Source organism: Perognathus longimembris, chromosome 1, assembly GCF_023159225.1.
Source record: "Perognathus longimembris pacificus isolate PPM17 chromosome 1, ASM2315922v1, whole genome shotgun sequence".
NCBI classification, from domain to species: Eukaryota; Metazoa; Chordata; class Mammalia; order Rodentia; family Heteromyidae; genus Perognathus; species Perognathus longimembris.
In genome coordinates this window covers 41202550-41224101 of record NC_063161.1, presented here as the reverse complement: position 1 = coordinate 41224101, position 21552 = coordinate 41202550, and the positions used below count along the sequence as shown (strand labels likewise).

General features: G+C 33.5%; 1 protein-coding gene across 5 annotated transcripts in view; it reads left to right on the top strand.

Moving 5' to 3' along the window:
* The window catches only part of Usp15 (ubiquitin specific peptidase 15), a 94903-nt gene that overhangs the window by 25939 nt on the left and 47412 nt on the right, over positions 1-21552 (top strand). For all 5 annotated transcript variants that reach the window (XR_007213004.1, XM_048360497.1, XM_048360491.1 and 2 more), the window contains exons 3-6: positions 2222-2352; positions 6406-6532; positions 9030-9175; positions 14059-14120. Coding sequence is in view for 4 of the 5 variants with exons in the window: in XM_048360497.1 (XP_048216454.1) it covers positions 2222-2352; positions 6406-6532; positions 9030-9175; positions 14059-14120 (466 nt within the window). In the remaining variant the exon portion in view is untranslated. The remainder of the gene's footprint in view (positions 1-2221; positions 2353-6405; positions 6533-9029; positions 9176-14058; positions 14121-21552) is intronic.

The following is a 21552-nucleotide window of genomic DNA, read 5'->3' as shown; positions in this document are numbered from 1 at the left end:
AGTATCACTTGGAAAATAAATTGAGACAGCGTGATTTTCTAAAATAAAGCATTTCATAGTACCAGTAATTTTCTGTAGTTACCTTGGGCAAATTATTCACTACCACAATACGTTCTAATCTACAGTGGAAAATCTTTATAGTTTTTGCCTGTGTGTATGTATGTATGTGTGTGCGTGTGTGTGTGTGTGTGTGTGTGTGTGTGTGAGTGAAATCAAGGCCTTCTGCTTTCAGTTTTTCACTCATAGATGGTGCTCTACTACTTGAGCCACAGATCCAGTTCAGCATTTTGCTGATTAAATTGGACTTTTCTGCCTCGCCTGGCTTTGAACCATAATCCTCTGGTCTCAGTCTCATAAGTAGCTAGAATTACAGGCATGTAATACTGTCTGGCTAGGATTCTTTTGAAAATAAACTGTTATATATAGGAATATATAGGAATATCTCTCACAATATGGGATGCTTAGTGAAGGATTACAATATGTAATTTTCTTTTGTCTTTATAGTTTTTGAAAATGTATTTCAAATTGTTTCCGTCAACAATTTAAAAGTTACAAGCAGGTCATTGGTGGCTCACACCTGTAATCCTAGCTCCTCAGGAGGCTGAGATCTGATGATCATGGTTCAAAGCCAGCCCAGGCAGGAATGTTTGAGACTCTTACCTCCAGTTAACCACCAGAAAACTGAAGTGGTGCTGTGGCTCAAGTGGCAGAGCTCTAGCCTTGAGCTGAAAGAGCTCAGAGACAGTGCCCAAGCCCAAAGTTCAAGCCCCACAACTGAAAACAAACAAAAACAAAAAAAACCCTAATTTTAACCTTTTATATAAAGCTTCCTCAGAGTTTAGAAACATTGCGAGCACATACTGATTCAAGAATGAATATCATTCTTTTGATCTCTTCAGCTTTTTTTCTTCTTGCTCATCAATTATAGTTCTGTCTTATTAGAAATAGTTGAAACTATTGAAATTGAAACTATTGAAATTGAAACTATTGAAATGCTGCAAAGAACAATTTTGCTTTCTGTGTCTATTAATTAGGTTAATTCAGGGGCTTGTTATCTTAGCTGCTCGAGAAGTGGAAATCAGGAGGACCAAGGTTTGAGGCTATCATCAAAAAGTTAGTTAGACCCCCATGCCCACAAAACAAGCCAGACACGATGGCATGTGCCTGACAGGAGACTGTAAATAGGAGGATCAAAATCTGAGGCCAATTTCAGGTCAATCCTAGGACAACAGTAAGACTCCTATCTCAAAAATAACCTAAGGTCAAAAGGGCTGGAGACGTGGCTCAGCAGCACCTATTTAGCAAGGTAAAAGTTCTAAGCTCAAACTCTAATACTTAGAAGAGCCCATCATGGTGGTGCATATTTATAATCACAATACTCAGAAGGTCGAGGCTAGAGGATTTCAAGGTCAAAAGCAGCCTAGGCCACATAGTAACACCCTATCTTAAACAAACCCAAAGCCTAGAATCAAACCAACAACAAACTCAGAACAAAAAAAGTATTCTTTAAAGGGTTACATATAACTTAATGAGCTGTTTCTATTTCCATACTTTAGAAATTCAAGTGATTAATTAACAAGTGAGTTCAGATTAAGACTGTGATGTAGCTTATTACTCACACTTAGGAAATTACTTCTAGATCTCTGACATGTCCTGTTCTAAACTTTTGAACTTTAACTAAAAATTTGAAAGAGATTTTGAATTAAAATCATATCTCGGCGAGATCTAGATCATGCACCTTTTCAAACAATGAGATGGTTTATCAGATATCCTTTTGGGATTTCTGCCATTGTTTCCAGCCAGTGTGTCTTGGAATTGCTGTAAAAGTTTGTTGATTTGCTTTTGAATTTTCTACATTCACTAATGATAAAATAGCCACTAATGTCATGAGAGGACCTTGATATTAAATATATTTGGGGAAAACTCTCCTGTTAACGATATTTTGGCTAACAATTACATTTTAGTATTTTAGGAGCTTAATAAAAGTTAAATTTTTTAAAAAGACTAGTTGTATTCAATGAAAACTTTTCAAGGAAGCAAGTTTATTTTGAGATATTTAGATTTGGTTCTTGCCAGAGTTGTTTTTTTCTTAGAATTGATTGTTTTCCATACTTCTAAAGCATCTTTGTGAGTTTAAATTTATAGTGTTCTATAAACAACATATTTAGAGACAATGTGCTACTATTTCACTTTATGGATTGAGTTTGTTTTTCCCTTGCAGATGGTGATGCCCAGTCACTTAAAGAACATCTTATTGATGAATTGGATTACATACTATTGCCAACTGAGGGCTGGAATAAACTTGTCAGCTGGTACACATTGATGGAAAGTCAGGAGCCAATAGCAAGAAAGGTATATTTGAGAATAACTGAATATGAATATTATTTTTCTTGTAGTTCATTTTATTGTTAGTTCAATTTTAGGGAAGAAAGGGCAGCAAGCTACTACTGTAGAGATTATATCATAATAACACAGATAAAGGGTTTACAGTCTGCCATACAACTTCCTAAAGACATTATGCATCATTAACCCTCAAAACTATGGTATTTTCATTCTGCACTGCTTTTATGTAAAATTATTTGAAAAGAAACTAAAAATTAAACTCCTTTTGCAACTGCATTTTTTTAATTGCAAAAAAAGGTAGACTTTGTCATTTCTTTGAAGTTTTAGAGATGTGCTCAAGTGCTAAGAGTACCTGTCTAGCAAGGACAAGTCTCTAAATTAAAACCCCACTTCACACCCCAAATGAAATTATAGTTTAGAAACACTAAAAATGGTTGTTTCCTATTTTTTGTGATTGAAGAGTAAGTTATGAAAGTCAGGATGTAGCTCACTTTCCATGTTTGCAATACCAAATTTTGAGGTAAATCAGCCAACATACCATAAATAGTTAATAATTGTTATAAATATAATTTAGTTACTATATCTTTCTTGGAAATTCACCAATTCAAGACATTTTACTAACATTTCTTGAAACCTAAATCTGGTAAACAAATTAATGGGAAACAGAAAAGGCATTATGGATAGCTCCTATAGGTAAAAATGAGAAGTCTTTTTAGGAGACTACATTGTTTTTTCCAATCAGGTAAGTGGAACTTATCCAACTTATCAAATAGTTTTCAAACTATGGTATGCATCAAACTGCTTGGAATCCTTATTAATATCATCCTTCAAAATTAGGAGAGCAGTTCTTTAAATTTGCATTTTTACTGTGTACCATATGACTGATGTAGATAAAGTTCACTTCAAGGCCAGGTGTAGTGCTCACACCCATTATCCCAAGAAGATTAAGATTCAGGACTAGCCCAAACAAAAAGTTGATGGGACCTTTCATCAGCAAACAGTTCAAGAGCAATAGTATACATCTCGCATTGATACTGGAAACAGGCTAGCCCAAGTCAAAAATGCTAGTCCAGGGGCTGGGAATATGGCCTAGTGGCAAGAGTGCTTGCCTCCTAAACATGAAGCTCTCGGTTCGATTCCCCAGCACCACATACATGGAAAACGGCCAGAAGGGGCGCTATGGCTCAGGTGGCAGAGTGCTAGCCTTGAGCGGGAAGAAGCCAGGGATGGTGCTCAGGCCCTGAGTCCAAGGCCCAGGACTGGCCAAAAAAAAAAAAAAAGCTATTCCATGGTTAGCCCAGATGAAAAATGCTGAAGGCGCAGTTCAAGTGCTTGAGCAGTTACCCAACTACTGAGCCACCAGCAAGCACCCAGCTCCTTGCCATTTTTATCATTATTTGCATTTACTCTGACTCCAGGAACTCAACATATCTGTCTACAAAGTGCTTAAAGAAATGAACATAACTCCTTTCTTCAAAATAATGCATATATCCCATAGGCCTAGTGTTATCACATGTTTTTGTAGTGTCAAGTTTCTGTAGGAATTATATTTGTTTCTCTTTCCATTTTTGGAGTAGGGAAACACTTGGAATGAAGTTTCTATAAAGCTTATATATGCACATATAAAGAGTAGATTGAATTAGGTTTATCATGTATATTTAATTTGTACAAAATTCCTTGTAATATTCACAAGAGTAAATATAATTTTTTAAATTGTGCATAAATATTTTCTTCCTAGATTTTTGTAGATACGGCCTTCATTGTGATTGAATAAACAAACAAAATACACATATATATATGTATACACACTTTTTTTTTTTTTTTTTTTTTTTTTTTTTTTTGCGCCAGTCCTGGGGCTTGGACTCAGGGCCTGAGCACTGTCCCTGGCTTCTTTTTGCTCAAGGCTAGCACTCTACCAACTTGAGCCACAGCGCCCCTTCTGGCTTTTTCTATATATGTGGTGCTGAGGAATCGAACCCAGGGTTTCATGCATGCTAGGCAAGCACTGTACCACTAGGCCACATTCCCAGCCCCACAAAATATTTTTACATATCCATAAATCTTATACTTTAGACAGAAGGCACTTTCACCTTATGCTCTCTTCTTATTTATGGCAATATAACATTATAATTTTTACCTCTAATTCTGAAGTATAATTTTTGAGTATTTGCTTCCTATATTGTCTGAAATGTACATTTAAACAACTAGGCACATAGAACTTTGAAACATATTTTTTGTTTTTCTTTTCCTGTTATGCAATCTTCAAAACATCTTCAGTGGTTATGTTCGGTGCAAATATTTTTACTGAAGGAGATAAACTGTACGTAAACAAAAAATAAATATATATGACCACAACAGATTCATGAATATACTCATTTTTCTTTGCCATAGCCCTTTACTTTTCCTCACTTAACATACATTTAGTAAGATAATTTAACTAGAAATAGCTTGAGAATAAACTCTTTAAGAAAGGAACAGCTTATTAATATGTTGCTTTTGGAAGTAGAAAGGTATAGTAATAATATTCTAAGTGATGGTGATGATGTTCTTAATAGCAATATAAGATACGGTGAGAGAAAAGGAAAAACTTTTTTGAGTCCTACTAATGTGGAGTTTCAAGTGAGCTTGATGTTTTGTTTCAGTAGACTTTGCAATGAATTTGGGGAGTTCAAGGTTTTGCCTAGGAAAATACTAATATTCTGAAAGTTGACTCTCATTTTAAAAGGCTATTTACTTAGACAATATGTTCCTTCTTCTAAATCACAGTGAGAGGTTTTATCTTATTTTATTCTGTTCCTTTTCTTGGTCATTATTTGCCTTTTCCCCATATAAATGAAGCCTACAGTCTGTCTCAGTTTTAGCTACCTACCAGTGATTACTAAGTACCCTAATGTAATACTATTTTAGGATTTTACTTAATTATTGAGACCCAAAGATGAAATTTCTCTTCAATAATATTTGATTGATAGTTTTTCTAATTATATGTAACTCTTATAAAATTTTGTTACATTTTCTTAACCTGGGCAAAACTCAGTATAAGAGGTCTAAAAATAATCTTGTTGAGGTCATTAGTTTTACAAAGTAAATTAAGTTTACGGGAGAATATGGACTGTTACTGTTTTAGAAACTTGCTTAAACATGATTAAGAGTATATTTGACAGCATATAAAATTCATGTTGGCTCATTCAGTAGGTATCAGATAAATTATATTTTAAAACATTGAAATAATTTTCTCTGTAAGTGAAAGATAAGTTTATAAATCCTGTATTAAATTGATGTAAACCTGTGAGTAATCTGAGCTGTCTGGAGCCTCCCTTTCACCATATTTGTCTTGGGTATCACATATCAAGCCAGTTGCTATTTTCAGAAACAGTATTCATCACTGAAATCCTACAGTTAACCTTTAGAAGATCAAAAGGAAATATACGTATTTAAAAGGTGACCCTAATATATAAATGTTTTCTTTTTATACTTTATTGCTTGCATGTTTTAACAGCTTTTTCTGTCATATGTTACATAGAATTGCCAAGTATATATCTAAAGGTCAAGCAAAGTCATTTAGAATAAAATTAAGCTATTCGCTTCAGAGACATAGGCAGATGTTTTGGCAGCAGTAATTTGAAGTTCTTGTAAAATATTTTAACAAAAAGTAATCTTGCCATTGTAAAATTACATAAAACTTTTTAAAGGTTTTTTAATTTGGGGAAGTATATGTCTTTATTTGTGCTTAGAGATTATGTACAGATTTGTACAGAAAAAATGTATGCAGTAATTTTGAGTGACTTCTTAATTGTAAAGACAGTGTATTCATTATTTGTACTGTTTCACAGTAGAATGCCTTTCTAGATTGACATTTAATGTTTTAAATCATTAATATTCACACTTAGTTCAACTTTATAGCTTTTTTCCCACTACTCAGTATCTTGGTTTATATTATTAGCAGGTTTTAATAGTTAATTGTTTAGTTGTTTTAAATCTGTATTTTTTCTTCTAGAACTTTAGAGAGAGTTGCTAAGAATCAAAAATATTGTCATAGCTGACTCTGATTTCTTTCATTTTTAGGTTGTTGAACAGGGTATGTTTGTGAAACATTGTAAAGTGGAAGTATACCTCACAGAACTGAAGCTGTGTGAAAATGGAAATATGAACAATGTTGTAACTCGAAGATTTAGCAAAGCTGACACAATAGGTAATACAAGATCCAGTCGCTGAACCATTACCGTAGATACTTAGATATCATTCACCTTGATAAATGCTACTCCACTAGGAGGATAAACCACTTTAAAGGCTTATTCATAAACATTACAGATTCTTAACTTTGATGCCATGTATTAGCTTAATTACTTGTTTATTACTGTTTTCCATTTATTAAATGAGTTTAACATTTGTACTCTTTGCTTTAAAAATCAAATATTTTAATTTAGCCTTTGAAAAATGTATGTCATATACTAACAATATAGATTAAACTGTAGATTTAAATAAAAACTGGCTTAAATAAAAGGATCAAATATTATGGAAAATTCCAGTTGAGTTTTTTCTTTTTGGATCAAATACAAAGGCATTAGGTGTAGCATTATGATGATGCGTTAATTTTTTTTGTTGTTAAATGAGTAACTTACAGAGTTTTTTCTAAAACTCAAAGTCTTAATGTTATAGTCTTAAATATCAGTAGATCTTATTTTGTATATCTAAAATATATACTTAAACTATATTTTAATTTGAAATAGAGTATTGTTTAAATTATTTTGGATAAACATTACAATATTTTTATAAAACATTGCTCAAGAAACGAAAAGTAATTTCAAACAGGGTTTTTATACAACTAGAATAATGGTAATAACATTATTGATCTTTTTTGGGGAGGGGGGGCCAGTCCTGGTTCTTGAACTCAGGGCCTGAGCACTGTCCCTGGCTTCTTTTTGCTCAAGGCTAGCACTCTGCCACTTGAGCCACAGCGCCACTTCTGGCCGTTTTCTGTATATGTGGGTCTGGGGAATCGAACCCAGGGCCTCATGTATACAAGGCAAGCACTCTTGCCACTAGGCCATTTCCCCAGCCCAACATTATTGATCTTGTTAGAAAATACCCCAATGGTCAGTAGAAAAAGAGATATGACCTGAAGAATTTAGCATGGGAAATAGATTCTCAAATTTATGAATTGCCTTTGAGATTTCATCTCACTGAAAGAGGTGGGGCAAAAACCAAGACACGAGCTCAATAAAATAAAATCGCATAGCAAAATGGGCTAGTGATGTAGCTCAAGCTTTAGAGTGCTTGCCTAGTGGCACCAGTACCGCTCAACCCCCCCAACCCCCAAGAACTAATGAAGAGAAAATATCCCTGTATGTTTTTAGTATATTATACACATAGCTATTTTTATGTTAATAGAAAAATGTCTGATAGAGAAATATTGAAAAGTTAATAGATTGTCTCTTGGTAGAGAATATATATTGACAATTTTTCCTGTATTTCTTCCTGGAACAAAATGTATTTCTGCAACCAGGAAAATTGTAGTCACTTTTATAGTCTTGGCTTCCTCCTCTGTCCTCGTTTTTAGGTAGATCTGTTTCTTGCTCTGAAGGCTATTTCCATGAGTATTTCCACATTGGAAGCATCACAGTATACTGCTGATTAATCTTCGTTATTTTTTAACTTTAATAAAATGAAAAAAATACAATCTTGCCCAGATAGAAACCAGTACTATTTTATGTAATTATTTACATACCTTAGTTAATTCAGTTTAAGTTTTGACACTGAGATTTAATATTCATTTAATGCTCTAATCGAAATTAATTGATTTACAAGACTATTACAGAACATTAGCTACTAAGTAGAATATAAGCACTGGACTATACACATAGAGAATATGTATGCCTTTTAAGATTTCTTTAGAGAACATATATTATTTAGTATTTTGTTAATATTTTTCTGTGATTAAAGTATATATTCACATGTCGTAAAATATTTAGTTTACTTGTATCTGTTAGAAAAGGTAATGACCAGAATTAGACATTATAGTATTATCTGATACATCTTAATAAACTCATTTAGCAATAACTACTAAAACTTAATTTCATCTGCATTCTCAAATATATCGACAGTCTTGTATTACTATGTGGTTGTATCTTGAATATAAAAACTTATACAATCATTATATAATGTTGTATTTTGAATATAAAACCTTTTATACAATCATTCTATCAGACATGTCATTTTCCTTTTCATGGTGTTTTCATACAGTCTACTTAGCTATTCACACTAAACTTTATTTCCAGTTTACTTAGCTATTCATGCTATAAACTATATTTATTGTTAATACAAATTCTTAAATTCTAAATAAAAATGTTTTCCATCCATAGCCTCATACTTTAATTTCAAAATCCTACATATCCTTCGAAATATATTATCTGTCAAAAGTGAAAGTCCATCCTATATAATAACCAATTATAGTTTAGTGTCGTGACTCAACTGTTTTATCTTTTAAGGTCTTAAGTTATTTTATCTTCCAGAGTTGTCATTTTCTGCTTAACATACCGAGTGTAAAATTTTTTTATACACATTCTTAGGTATTTCTTAATCTAATCTTGATATTCCTAGTTTAAATTTAGCATTTTTACTCTGATATATGCCTAACTCTTTGTGATATTTTAAATTTCTATTTATATATCTTTGTCCTTTAATTTCAGATACAATTGAGAAGGAAATAAGAAAAATCTTCAATATTCCAGATGAAAAGGAGACTAGATTATGGAACAAATACATGAGTAATACATTTGAACCACTGAATAAACCAGAAAGCACCATTCAAGATGCTGGCCTATACCAGGGACAGGTATTATTTAGCAATAATGTTTTTTCTTCGCATAGTGTACTTGAACATTGTTGGATTCACAGATCTTAATGAATACACTGCAATATAAAATAAGTTCTGTTGTCATTGCCTCCTCTTTCTAACTTATCTCTTCTTTTTCCCTGCTGGTCAGTACTGTAACTTCTGATTTTGTGCTTAAGCTAAGTAATAATCTACTTAAGTAGATTAAGAAATCAATTTTTAGTTTAAGAAAAACAGATGATTTTTTTATGATAGCTTACTACCTAAGAAGGATTAAATAGAAAACATTTTGTCTAAAAGCCATAATGTCACTGTTGGAGCAGCCATACCTCTGTCATTATAGTAGTATGTAAGCAGCTGTAGACCAGATATTAATTAGTGGTACGGCTGTGTTATAATCAAACTATTCTTATCAGGGAAGCACGGTAAGTAGACAATAGTTTGCCAACTCCTAATAGTATGTATTAACCCACAATTTAATCTTCATGTTAGAATAAAAAAATTGATATATTGAAAAAAAGCAATGACAATCTGATTCTACCTCTAGGTATCCTGTGAAGCAATGTATTGTGTTCCCAATGTATTGTGTTGCCCCTCCCATCTATCACATCATGTAGGCATAATAGATCTGATCATTCATTCTTCAGATTCTAATTCAAATGTTACATCATCTTTCAGCATTCATATATTTCTCAGTATTCATTGATCTTTTTCAGTTTAAAAAAACAAAATTTCTCCCTTAATTCCCCTAATGATTTATGAATATATCTTTTGTATATTATACTTAGACAATGAAATTCTTTAGGTAGAGTTTGTTTTTTTGTATATATATTTTTTATTTTTAGTACATAACACAGCAACAGATGATTCAGTATGTGGATGTTTTTTGTTCTAGTTTATTTAAAAAATTTGCTGCTAACAGCAATAATATAATACTAAGGTCTAAAAAACGGAGAAAAGCTCAAGTTGGTAGTAAATGCCTACTGTATGTCAAATATTATCCTAGACTATTAAGAAACAGTGATGTTTCAACATTATTTTAGCTGTTACATACCTAGGTGAAATCTTACAAAGTCCCATATACATTACAGTTTAAAGGAAAGTTACAACCTAACCACAGTAAATGGCTTATCCCTGTAATCCTGGCTATTCAAAAGGCTAACACATAGAGGATGAAGTTTCCAGCCCAGCCAGAAAAGTATTCAGGACTCCATCTAAAAGTAAACATCAAGTGCTGAAATGGTGGCACACCTGCTGTGAGCAAGAAAGTCAAGTGATAGACATTTCAAAACCCTGTGTTCAAGCACTGGTACTAACACCAAAAGAAAAAAGAAAATTATCTAGTTATTTCCTTAAATGTATTGAGTGTTCCTATGAAATGGATCACATTTGTAATATCTGTTGTTTAGATTAGAAATATTTTAAAATACGTTTTATCTTTTAGAATAGGAATGTTTCTAAGAATATGCTTTCAATTTTCTAGATTTTAGAGCCTCCTCCTCCTCCTCCTCCTCCTCCTCCTCCTCCTCCCCCTCCCCCTCCTCCCCCTCCTCCTCCTCCCCTCCTCCTCCTCCCCTTCCCCTCCTCCTCCTCCTCCCTCCCCCTCCTCCTCCTCCTCCCTCCTCCCTGCTCCCTCCTCATTGCTGGTACTAGGGCTTGAACACAGGGCCTGTGTGCTGTCCCTTACCTTAAAGCACCAAGGTCGGTGCTTTACTCACTTGAGCCACCTGTTTCTGGTATGCTGGTGGTTAATTGGAGATAAAAGTCTCACAGACTTTTCCTGCCCCAGGCTGGTTCTTAGCAATAATTCTCAGATCTTATACTCCTGAGTAGCTGAGATTATAAGGAAGAGCTACTGACTCCTGAGTAGAATAGTTATTTTTTGACTATAATAAATATGACTTTTCCCCCCCTTAATAAAATGAATAGTATCTTGATTAGAAAGTAAGGTTAAAAAAAAAAAAGAAAGTAGGGTAAAGGTCTATTACAAAAAGTTGGTATCATAATCCTAATTGAAGCTTTCACTCTAAGTGTAGTTTTATTCAGAAAATGAAATATTTGAATTAAGGAGTGAATTTTAACTTTTTTGTTAAAAATAATACCTGTGGCTAAAGGGAATTTTAAGGACAAATGCTATCAGAAATTAGGGTGCTGTGGCCAAACTATATGAAATGACCTAAATGAAATTTTCTGTTTCTAAAATCTCTGTTTTAGAGTTGATATAATGCCCTAAAATGACCATCATGTTTATGTGTATCTGTATAGAATTTATATATCACTGTACAAGTTGCAGGGGAAAAACCCTTCAGTTTAAGTTACTAAGTAAACTCTGATTTTTAAATCTTAAAGGTATATAAAACTATATTGGAATGGTAATTTAAAAATTGAGACAGTAGCTAATTATCTCTGGCAGATGAGATGCCACCACACCATGTAAGTTTTCTGAATGTTGATTTTTTTTTTTAAGGTAGCTTTTAACATTTTTAATTACCATGATTTTTCAGCAAGGCTCTATGGACTTTTTGGGTCAATATTTCATTACTCGTTACATTCTGGTATTCTGGAACAAGTTCATATTTTATATAGCTAGGATCAAAAAGCCAATTGTGGCCTGGACACACAGTTCACAAAAGCCTAGTGCCTAGAGAAAGTAGAACAGATTACACACAATTACAAGTGTAAAAGAGAGTTAATGAAACTGAATATATAGAATGTACATGGATTTGTTTTTTTTTCAGGTTATAAAGCTTATATGATACTTTTCTGATGAAAATCTAGATATTGGGGCTGGGGATATAGCCTAGTGGCAAGAGTGCCTGCCTCGGATACACGAGGCCCTAGGTTCGATTCCCCAGCACCACATATACAGAAAACGGCCAGAAGCGGCGCTGTGGCTCAAGAGGCAGAGTGCTAGCCTTGAGCGGGAAGAAGCCAGGGACAGTGCTCAGGCCCTGAGTCCAAGGCCCAGGACTGGCCAAAAAAAAAAAAAAAAAAGAAAATCTAGATATTGATATCACTTATTTCCTTTAATAATTTAACTATTTTAGACCGAAAGATATAAGGAAGCTTTAGGGATGGCTTTGCTTTGGTCTATACTTTTCAGCTATGATTAGCAGTTTTTCCAGTCAGCTTATTTCACATTTTTAATTAGCATCAATGTATACAGTATACCTTGATTAGACCTCACTTCCTCTGTCATAATCCCTCATTCCTTCTACCTCTTTCCAAACCAATCTCAACAAACTCCAGTATTCCATTTTCACATATGTACAGAAGCAGTTTAGCCATATTCACTCTGGTTTATCTTTACCCTTCTCCCTCGGCCTCCCACTAGTATCCCTACCCTAGACAGGATATGTTTTACCTTCCTGTCTGTCACTGTTTGTAAAGCATGTTCATTGTAAAGCATTGTTCATCAGGTTGACTCCTCACTATCCCTATCTTACTCTATTATTCAATAGTTTCCAATGAATTTCATTTTGCTATTTTTATTCACAAATGCAATCTGTTCTTATATTGTTTATCTTCTCTATTATAGGCAATTTCTCTCTCTCTGTCTCTCTCTCTCTCTGTCTCTCTCTGTCTGTCTGTCTTGACTTAGTGCCTCTTGCTTGCTAGGCAGGAACAATACCATTTAAGCTATACCTCCGGTCCCTAGAGGTGCTTTTTGTCTACCCCAATATGTTATGCCAAATTCTCATAAATGACTTATCAATTACATACTATAAAATTCTGTAGTTTACATGGTGGCAAAGTAAATGAATACTAATTTCAAAGCCCCAACTATATTGTGTATAATTTAAAATTTGGAATTAGTTGTACCAGTGTTACTCATTTACATTTGCAAAATGATAACTGATAACTAAATATGTCTTATTGGCATCCGTTCATTTGTACAGTCTTTTTTTAAATTTAATTTATTAATTGAACACAAATTTTTTGACAAGGTGTTGTGCAAAAAGGGTACAGTTACATAGTAGGGCAGTGTGTACATTTCTTGTGATATCTTACGCCCTGTTTTTCTATCCCTTCTCTAGGTCAGGTAGACATATATACAATATACAATTTATCAAGAACATATACAGTAGCCACGTGGCCACGCCCAAGAAAGTTCACCTAGGGCTTTAAATGTAATGTCGATATTAGACCATATGTCGACAGTAGTCTTATATGAACGAATTTGTACAGTCTTTGACATCAAGCTACCAGTACAATTGGAAATCATATACTTGTGTGTGTGTGTGTGTGTGTGTGTGTGTGTGTGTTTGCGTGTGGGAGCGTGCACGTGTTTGCTGGTTCTAGGCCACAGCTTCGTTTCCAGCTTTTTGCTGGTTAGTTGGAGATTAGAGTCTCTGAGACTTTCCTGTCTGGGCTGGCTTCCAACCCTATTCCTTAGATTTTAGACTTCTAAGTAACTAGTACTTAATACAGGCATGAGCCACTGGCACCCAGTAGGAGTGTGGCCTTTAAAAACTGGGAATTCTTATTCTGTTTACTTAGTTTAAACTTTTTTTAAATTATAGGATACATTATTATTATCTCTGTCTTCTTTCCTTTTCAAATGCAGTTTTTGAAAGTCATAGTAAGGTGCCCCAGTCTGGCCTTGAATTTATACTTCTGTTCAGTCTCCTGATTGCTAGGATTGCAAGCACATGTACCACATACCTAACTATCTTGTTTACTTTTCATTATTATTGCTCTTACTTGAAGTCTCTTTGTTTCCTTTGCTCAGCTTTGGAACTAAAATGCAAATACTTCTTTATTTTGTCTATTGTGTCCTTTAAGTAATCTTTTTATTCAGTAATATATTCAGCTTATCTTCTAAAGCTATTTTATAACTTCATAGTTAAGGGAAAACATCCTTTATTGTGTCATATTTGCAGGTGTTAGTGATAGAACAAAAAAATGAAGATGGAACGTGGCCCAGGGGTCCTTCTACTCCTAAGTAAGTGCTCTGCTTCTTATGGCTTGATGCATGATTTGAAGCCTGTAATTGCAAATAATGGAATCCATAATGACAGAAAACCTTAGTGCATGTTGGTAACAATGCATTCTGGATATTTTGTAGTTTATTCTTGGAGAAGTTATCCTCCCAAGTTTTCACTTAAATTAATACGTTACAGCTTTTTAAACTTTTGTTTTGTGCTATTCCTGAGGCTTGAATAAAGGGCCTAGGCACTATCTCCCCACACTTTTTACCTCAAGGCTAGCATTCTTCCACTTGGGCCACACCTCCATTTCCTGCCTTGTGCTGGTTGGCTTGGGCTTTCTCATCTGGGTTGGCTTCAAACAGGATTCTCAAATTTCAGCCTCCTGAGTAGCTAGGATACAGATGTAAGCCACCTTGCAGTTTTTTTTTAAATTTTTTATTCAAATCTCTTTTAGTATTAAGAACTGTATACATGTTATAAATGTGAAAGTTGAATTATCTATACAGTGAAATCACTGAATATTTTATTTACTTTTTAAAAACATTTCTATGGCATTTTAAAAAGTATCCTAACAAAATGCCTGTGAAAATGAAATCTGAAAATGAAAGTAATGTTTTTATTTATTTGAATAAATGTTTTAGAATGTAAAAGTGGAATTAGTATCTTGAGTGTTAAAAGTTGCTTTTATTCAGAAATATGAGAGAAATTAAATCTCTTTCAAATTACCAGATCCATACTGCATTGTCTAAAACAAAACCAACGGTTATATTTCAATATTTACACTTTTCAAGAGTGTGATAAGTAATATGGTAAATGCATTCAGTTTTGTAATGCTGTTTTGGAATCTTAAACCAATATTAGAATGAAACACATTAATTTTCCTTCAATAAATATTCATGACAAGTGAGACTGACAAATAACTACATGCCAGTTCAGATTAGGATGCAACTAAATGAATTGTGAAAACAATTTTAAATTTTCATAGCTTTATAATTTATCTGATGAACAATTACGAATTTGTATGAAATTCTTCAAATAATGAATTTTTATTAAATAATGTAGTAGATGGTAACAGAAAACTAAAACCTAATTAATTTTCCTCAAACCTGAAATGTGACTCTTTTCTATCTTATGTGAAGCTTTTTTTGGTAGTTTTTAATTTGTTGTCAGAAGATAACATGTTAATTATGTGGGTGTGATTTTTATTCTGTCTTGCTTAGCTGGACATGATAGGAAGGCAGAACTGAGTATTGCTAAAAGCGTATGGGCTGAATCATGAAAATTTGGAAATTGTAAATAGACTCTTTGTAAATGTCCACTTTTTATCTTTACATCTGAAACATATATTTTTCCCCCTTGTTTATGTTTAGGTTGCTACATACTTGCTATGTCTTTAAGTAATTTTTGAAATCATAAAGTTGATTGGATTAATAGGAAATTATCATATATTCTAAAGATTGGAAATCTTTTCTATCTAAAATTGCTGGTGTTCATCTGAATGTTTACTCTTATATCTTGTTGTACATATTTTTCTTTTTAGACAAGTTTTAACTTTCCTAGGCTGTGTTTTACTCCTAGGCTTGGGTATCTCTCCTGCCTCAGCCTCCCAAGTAGCTGGGAATACAGGCATGTATACCTAAACTTGGCCCAGTATCACTTAAATTTACTCAGATAAAGTACTTGCTTTGTGTAAAAGAAAAATAGTTTTATCTTCTAATACCCACTCAAAAGGGCTGAGGGCTGAGAATACAGTCTTCTTTAGCCCCACATGTACAGAAAAAAGCCAGAAGTAGTGCTATGGGTCCAAGTGGTTAAGTGCTAGCCTTTAGCAAAAAAAGAAGCCAGTGACAGTGCTCAGGCCCTAAGTTTAAGCCCTAGGACTGGCAAAGAAAAAAAATACTGATGAATGAAGGTACAATGTTAGAGATGCATGATTGCACAATTAACGATTTCAGTCCTCACTGAGTCTCCAGTATAAATAAGGATCCCAACTATCGAAGCATGAAACGTTAACTCTCCAGTCAGTATAAAATTTGACAAACACTATACAGCAGTATGACTCATATTGCCAAATGATAGTGTACCAATGTACAAAATGTGATTTAACTATTTGTACTTGTATATGAAAAAGACATAGAAACTTAAGAATAAAAAGAAGGAATAGCTAGGTTTCAGTGGCTTGGGTTTAAGATTTGAGGAGTATGGTTTGAAGCCAGCTTGGGCAGAATAGTATTTAAGACTATTAACTCCAAGTAACCACCAAAAAGCTTGATGTAGAACTGTGTCTCAAGTCTAGCCTTGAGCAAAAAAGCTTAAGGACAGTGCTCAGGCCCTGAGTTCAAGCGCCAGGACTTGCACCAAAAATAAATAAATAAGCCCCAGATATTATGTTACGTGTTATAGCAGGATTTTAATAGACAGGCAAAAAGCTTGAATTTGGCTTGTAAACTATAGATTCTTATCCTAGCTATATACTAGTAGTAAATCATGCAGAAAACAGTGTAAGAAAAATAAAACTATGAATATATAAAATCTATGGGGAAAATGCAAACTGTATTAAAAGGCAAAACATGAAGACTCTAATATATGGCTTAAATTGCAATACTTTTTTTCTCTCCTATTCAGAGTTCTATTCTCCTTTGTCTTTTTTATTTTTAGAAATTTGAATGTTTTTTTATAAATTGGTATAGATGATCAAGTCCTACTAGAGTATCAAAAGGTGGGAAAAATATTTAAGATTTATAATTTGGTGACCGAAAGGAAAGTTACCTTTGGGTTTATTACAAAGGTTCCTGGCACTGTGGCTCAAGAGGCAGAGTGCTAGCCTTAAGCAAAAAGAAACCAGGGGCAGTGCTTAGGCCCTGAGTCCAAGCCCCAGGACTGGCAAAAAAAGAAAAAGGTTCCTGGGCTCCCTCCCCAGAATTTTTGGTGTGCTGGTGTTTTAGTGAGCTTATTGATGTTGCTGATGCTCTAATGGTGTGAGGACTACAAGTGAAAAGTTGTGTAGGTAATGTCTTGTAATACATACTTAATCTTTATGTTGAGTCTAAAAATTTGAATTTTAGAGGCTTCTTATGACAGGAAATTTAAAGATACTATTACAATCAACACATGTGAAAAACATGTTAGTATCTTACTTGTCTGACTTTTCTAGTACCATTGAAAACAGAAATACTACTAGTACTGAAGGCACCAAAAATTGTATTAGGCCCATTTGCTTCAAAATTGAAGCAGTGTCTATGTTACAATGTGTTTAAAGGGTGGGGTGTGTGTGTGTGTGTGTGTGTGTGTGTGTGTGTGTGTGTGTGTATTTTGTCATGTGAAACAACAGAAAATTTATATTATGAACCTACCTGAGCACCACTCAGAAGCTTTCAATCTTAATTCTTCTGCTAAATATCAACACATAATTTAAAATTTTTTATCTTTATATTCATGGTATCCATTAAAGATACTCAGTGCTCATTAGTTTCTTCAGAACTTGTGTTTCTAATCCAGTTTTTTTTTTTTTTGGGGGGGGGGGGGCCAGTTCTGGGCCTTTGACTCAGGGCCTGAGCACCATCCCTGGCTTCTTCCCGCTCAAGGCTAGCACTCTACCACCTAAGCCACAGCGCCCCTTCTGGCCGTTTTCCATATATGTGGTGCTGGGGAATTGAACCGAGAGCTTCATGTGTAGGAGGCAAGCACTCTTGCCACTAGGCCATATTCCCAGCCCTCTAATCCAGTTTTTAAATATTGCTACTACCTCTCAAAAACAGGGTCTTTTCCAATGTTTTATAAAAGTTTTCCCACTATTTTTATTATTCTGTTAAACTTGACCATTTATTTTCTAAGGATGTTAGCATTGTATGAGTGTTCTCTTCTGTCAATGTGTAGCCAAGTAAGGTAAAGTAACTGTAGCACTTTAGGGGTTTCTTGAGGAGACGAGAAACCTTTATCAGGTAAAATTTAGTTTACCAGAAACTTGTAAGATTAACACCTGATTTCCTAGCTATCAATTCTAAGGAACAACTTCCCTGAATTTTGATAATGTTATACTGTTCACTTTTTTCTGTTTTGTTTCATTTAGTTATCATTACGTGAGTAAGTGCTGAAGTAATGAATGCTCTACAAAGAAATTAACATTCTGCAAAGAAAAAGATCTAAATTTTGATTTTTCTGAATTAAGTAAATTTTTTTCTTGTGAGATTGGCACAAATTTCATTACTTCATTCTCATTAATTTCTCAAAAAATTTACAAAAACATACAATTAGATATATAGTGAAAACAAATTAGTTCATGAAGATTTATCTATAGAGTGCATATTCATAGACAAGGAAATGTCTAGAGAATTTACCCTCCAGATATGACATGAGTGACTAAACGAAATCAAATGAGACCCATATATTGTTTTTCTGACATTGTAGTAACAAATATCAAATTGATGGCTGAAATTCTAAGTATAAATTTAATAACCTATTGACATAATAGTATTTTATAGCATTCTGCTTGGAGATAAGTACCTCATTAATGAGACAATAGTTGGGACATAATAAGCACGTAGGTAGATTGCAGTATCATTTGTTTCTCTATACCATCTATAGCCAATATTAGAGTGTGTTGGAGAGTAATTAAGCCCATAACTTGCATATGTAATTACCTTGTACATTGTTACATGTATAACTATAAAGCTAAATGGATTTGGAAATGGTATGTAGACTTCTTTGGTTAAAAAAAATTACTAGAATATTAGGAAAGTTATCATGTAAAGAGTTGATCTACTGAGACTTTAACACTTTTTAAAATCTTGTTCTTGTTGACTAAGAAAGAAATGTGGAATGGCTATTTCTCAGACTTCAATGACAGATAGTGGGGAAAAAATGTGAGAGTGAAAAAAACAAAAGTCCCTAAAATACATTTAAAGATAAGAATCAAGTTTAGAGAGTAATGAGAATATAGGCATAGTTTCATATTTTTATAAGGGACAAATAATTTAAAATATAGAGAATATACTAAACCTTAAGGCATGCCCCCAGTAGTAATATAAACAAAATAATAGAAGTCAGGCACTAGTGTCCTAGATACTCAGTAGGCTGCTATCTGGAAGATCATGGCTCAAAGTCAAGCCCAGGCAAAAAAAAATACTTGAGACTCTACCTACAATTAATCAGCAAAGTGCTGGACTGGAGACATGGCTCAAATATTAGAGCACTAGTTCTAGCCTACCACCACCATCACCACCCAAAAAAGCTGAGAAGTAGCATGAAACCCTTAAGTTAATGCTCTGTTCACAAAAGGGAAGGAGAGAAAGATGAATGGAGGTTCCAGAAAACTTGGATGTGACAAATGCCAAGGCAAAAGAACTTCTTAAAGAAGAGGAATATACACTAATGCTAAATGTTGCAGAAATGAAGGAGATAGAGAGCAGAGAGGATTGATGTACTTGCCAGAGGAGATCTTTGCTTAAACTACCCTGTACTATTCCAACAGCATGTTGAGAATGGGAAATACATAACTGGGAAGACGGTATAAAGACTCATCAGAAAATGAAAGCTAACTGAAGGTGGGATTTAGTTGGAGAGGCCTGATGAGTATTTGTCATAAATTATTTAAAAGTATCATAAAAAGTGTCAAGTTATTATGACAGAAGTGTCATCATAATAGAATGAAATGTTATTTACCAATAAATTACTTTTTTGCTATTTTATTTTAGTTGGGTAGACTCCAAATCCTATTTGGACACGCTTTGGGGTGTAGAAAAACACACTACTTAGAAGTTACTTGATTTAATATTTTTCAACATTTCAAATGTGTAAGTTTTCATCTACAATGCTCAATATGTATGTAGATTTAGCAGATCTTTTCTATATCTAAAATGTCTTTCTTTCTTCCTGTACTACTGACTTTCTATTGTGTACTACTAGGTCTCCAAGTTTTATCAAACCACATATTATCATGAAGTTAGAAACTGTAGTATTTGCATATACAGATGAATGTAATTTAAAATATAATTTTCATATAGATGCTTAGTATTCATTACCCACACAAACAGTTACAAGTTGAGTATAAGTTATTTGAAATATTTGGGACCAGAAATCCTAAATTTCACATGTTCCTACTTTGAAATAAAGTATTTGGATTTTAGATTGTGGAATACTGGTATAGTTGAGCGTCACTAGTTTTACAGAAATCTGAAAGTGAAGTTCAAAGCTTTTTGAGTAGTATGTCCATGCTCAAAAAGTTTTGATTTTTTTTTTTTAGAGTATTTCAGATTTTGAATTTTTCGGATTAAGAATGCTCAACTTGGATATTTTCTCTTAGTTCTTCAAAAGAATTGAGCAAATTATAAGAATACGTAGACATCAGAATTACCTATCATTATGTCAGATATCAGGACAAATAGAAAATGAATTTAGTCACAGTTATAAGATGAATTTAAAGGATAGAGACCAGCTGGTAGAAACTTGTACAAATATTAAAATTGATGTGCAAATATATGAGTTTGTTTTGAATCTGGATCCAAACCAACTAAACAATAAAAGTTACATTTGAGATAATTGACTGAAAAATTGAACATAAATTAAATATTAGGTCAATATTCATACTTGTATATAGTGGTAAAAAACAAAAGACATCCCTGTAGTCATTGTAGGTAAATTTTTTAAATGTCTGTGACTTATTTAAACTAACCCAGCAAAACACAAGAGGAGGTAAGGGAACAGACTAGGGAATTATAAATAAAGCATGGATGGGAAAATATTGATTTTTGAGGCTGTGTTATTGATACTATGTGAGAGCTTGTGTAAGTTTCCAATGTTTTTAAATAAAATATAGACTAAAAGTTTGGTGCTGGGTTCATAACAACTGAAAAATGAGTGCAACATGAGGTGTTATGTAATGTTATAAATGTTTATATAAAATTAAGTTAACATGTAGAACAAGCATAACAATGCATGCCTGTAATCCCAGCACTCATGTAGCAGAAATAGGAAGATCACAAGTTTGAGTTTTCTTGCTAATAGCCAATTGGACTAGGGCAAGATAGAATCTCAGTGTAGATTTGTTTGATTTGCACTTCTAATTCCTAAGATACTGAATTTTATCATATACCTGTTAAATATTCATATATTTAATAATGTATTAACATTCCTATATTTATATGCTTAGTTTTATTATACTTTGTAGTTCATTTGCACTCATAGCTTTCGTATCCGAGTAATATTTGCTTTAAAGAATGAATTTGGAAGTGTTGCTTACCTTTGCATTTTGTGGAATCATTTCAGTAACATGGGTGTTGGTTTTTAAAGGTCTGGAAGCATTCAGCAGTGAATTTATCTAGTCCTGACTTTACCTTGTTAGGAGGATTTTTGTTTGTCTTGTTGTTAATGATCTGTTTATCATCTTGGATCAGTTTATTAGGTCTGTTTGTCTAGAAATTTACTCATTCTTTGGGATTTTCCAATTTA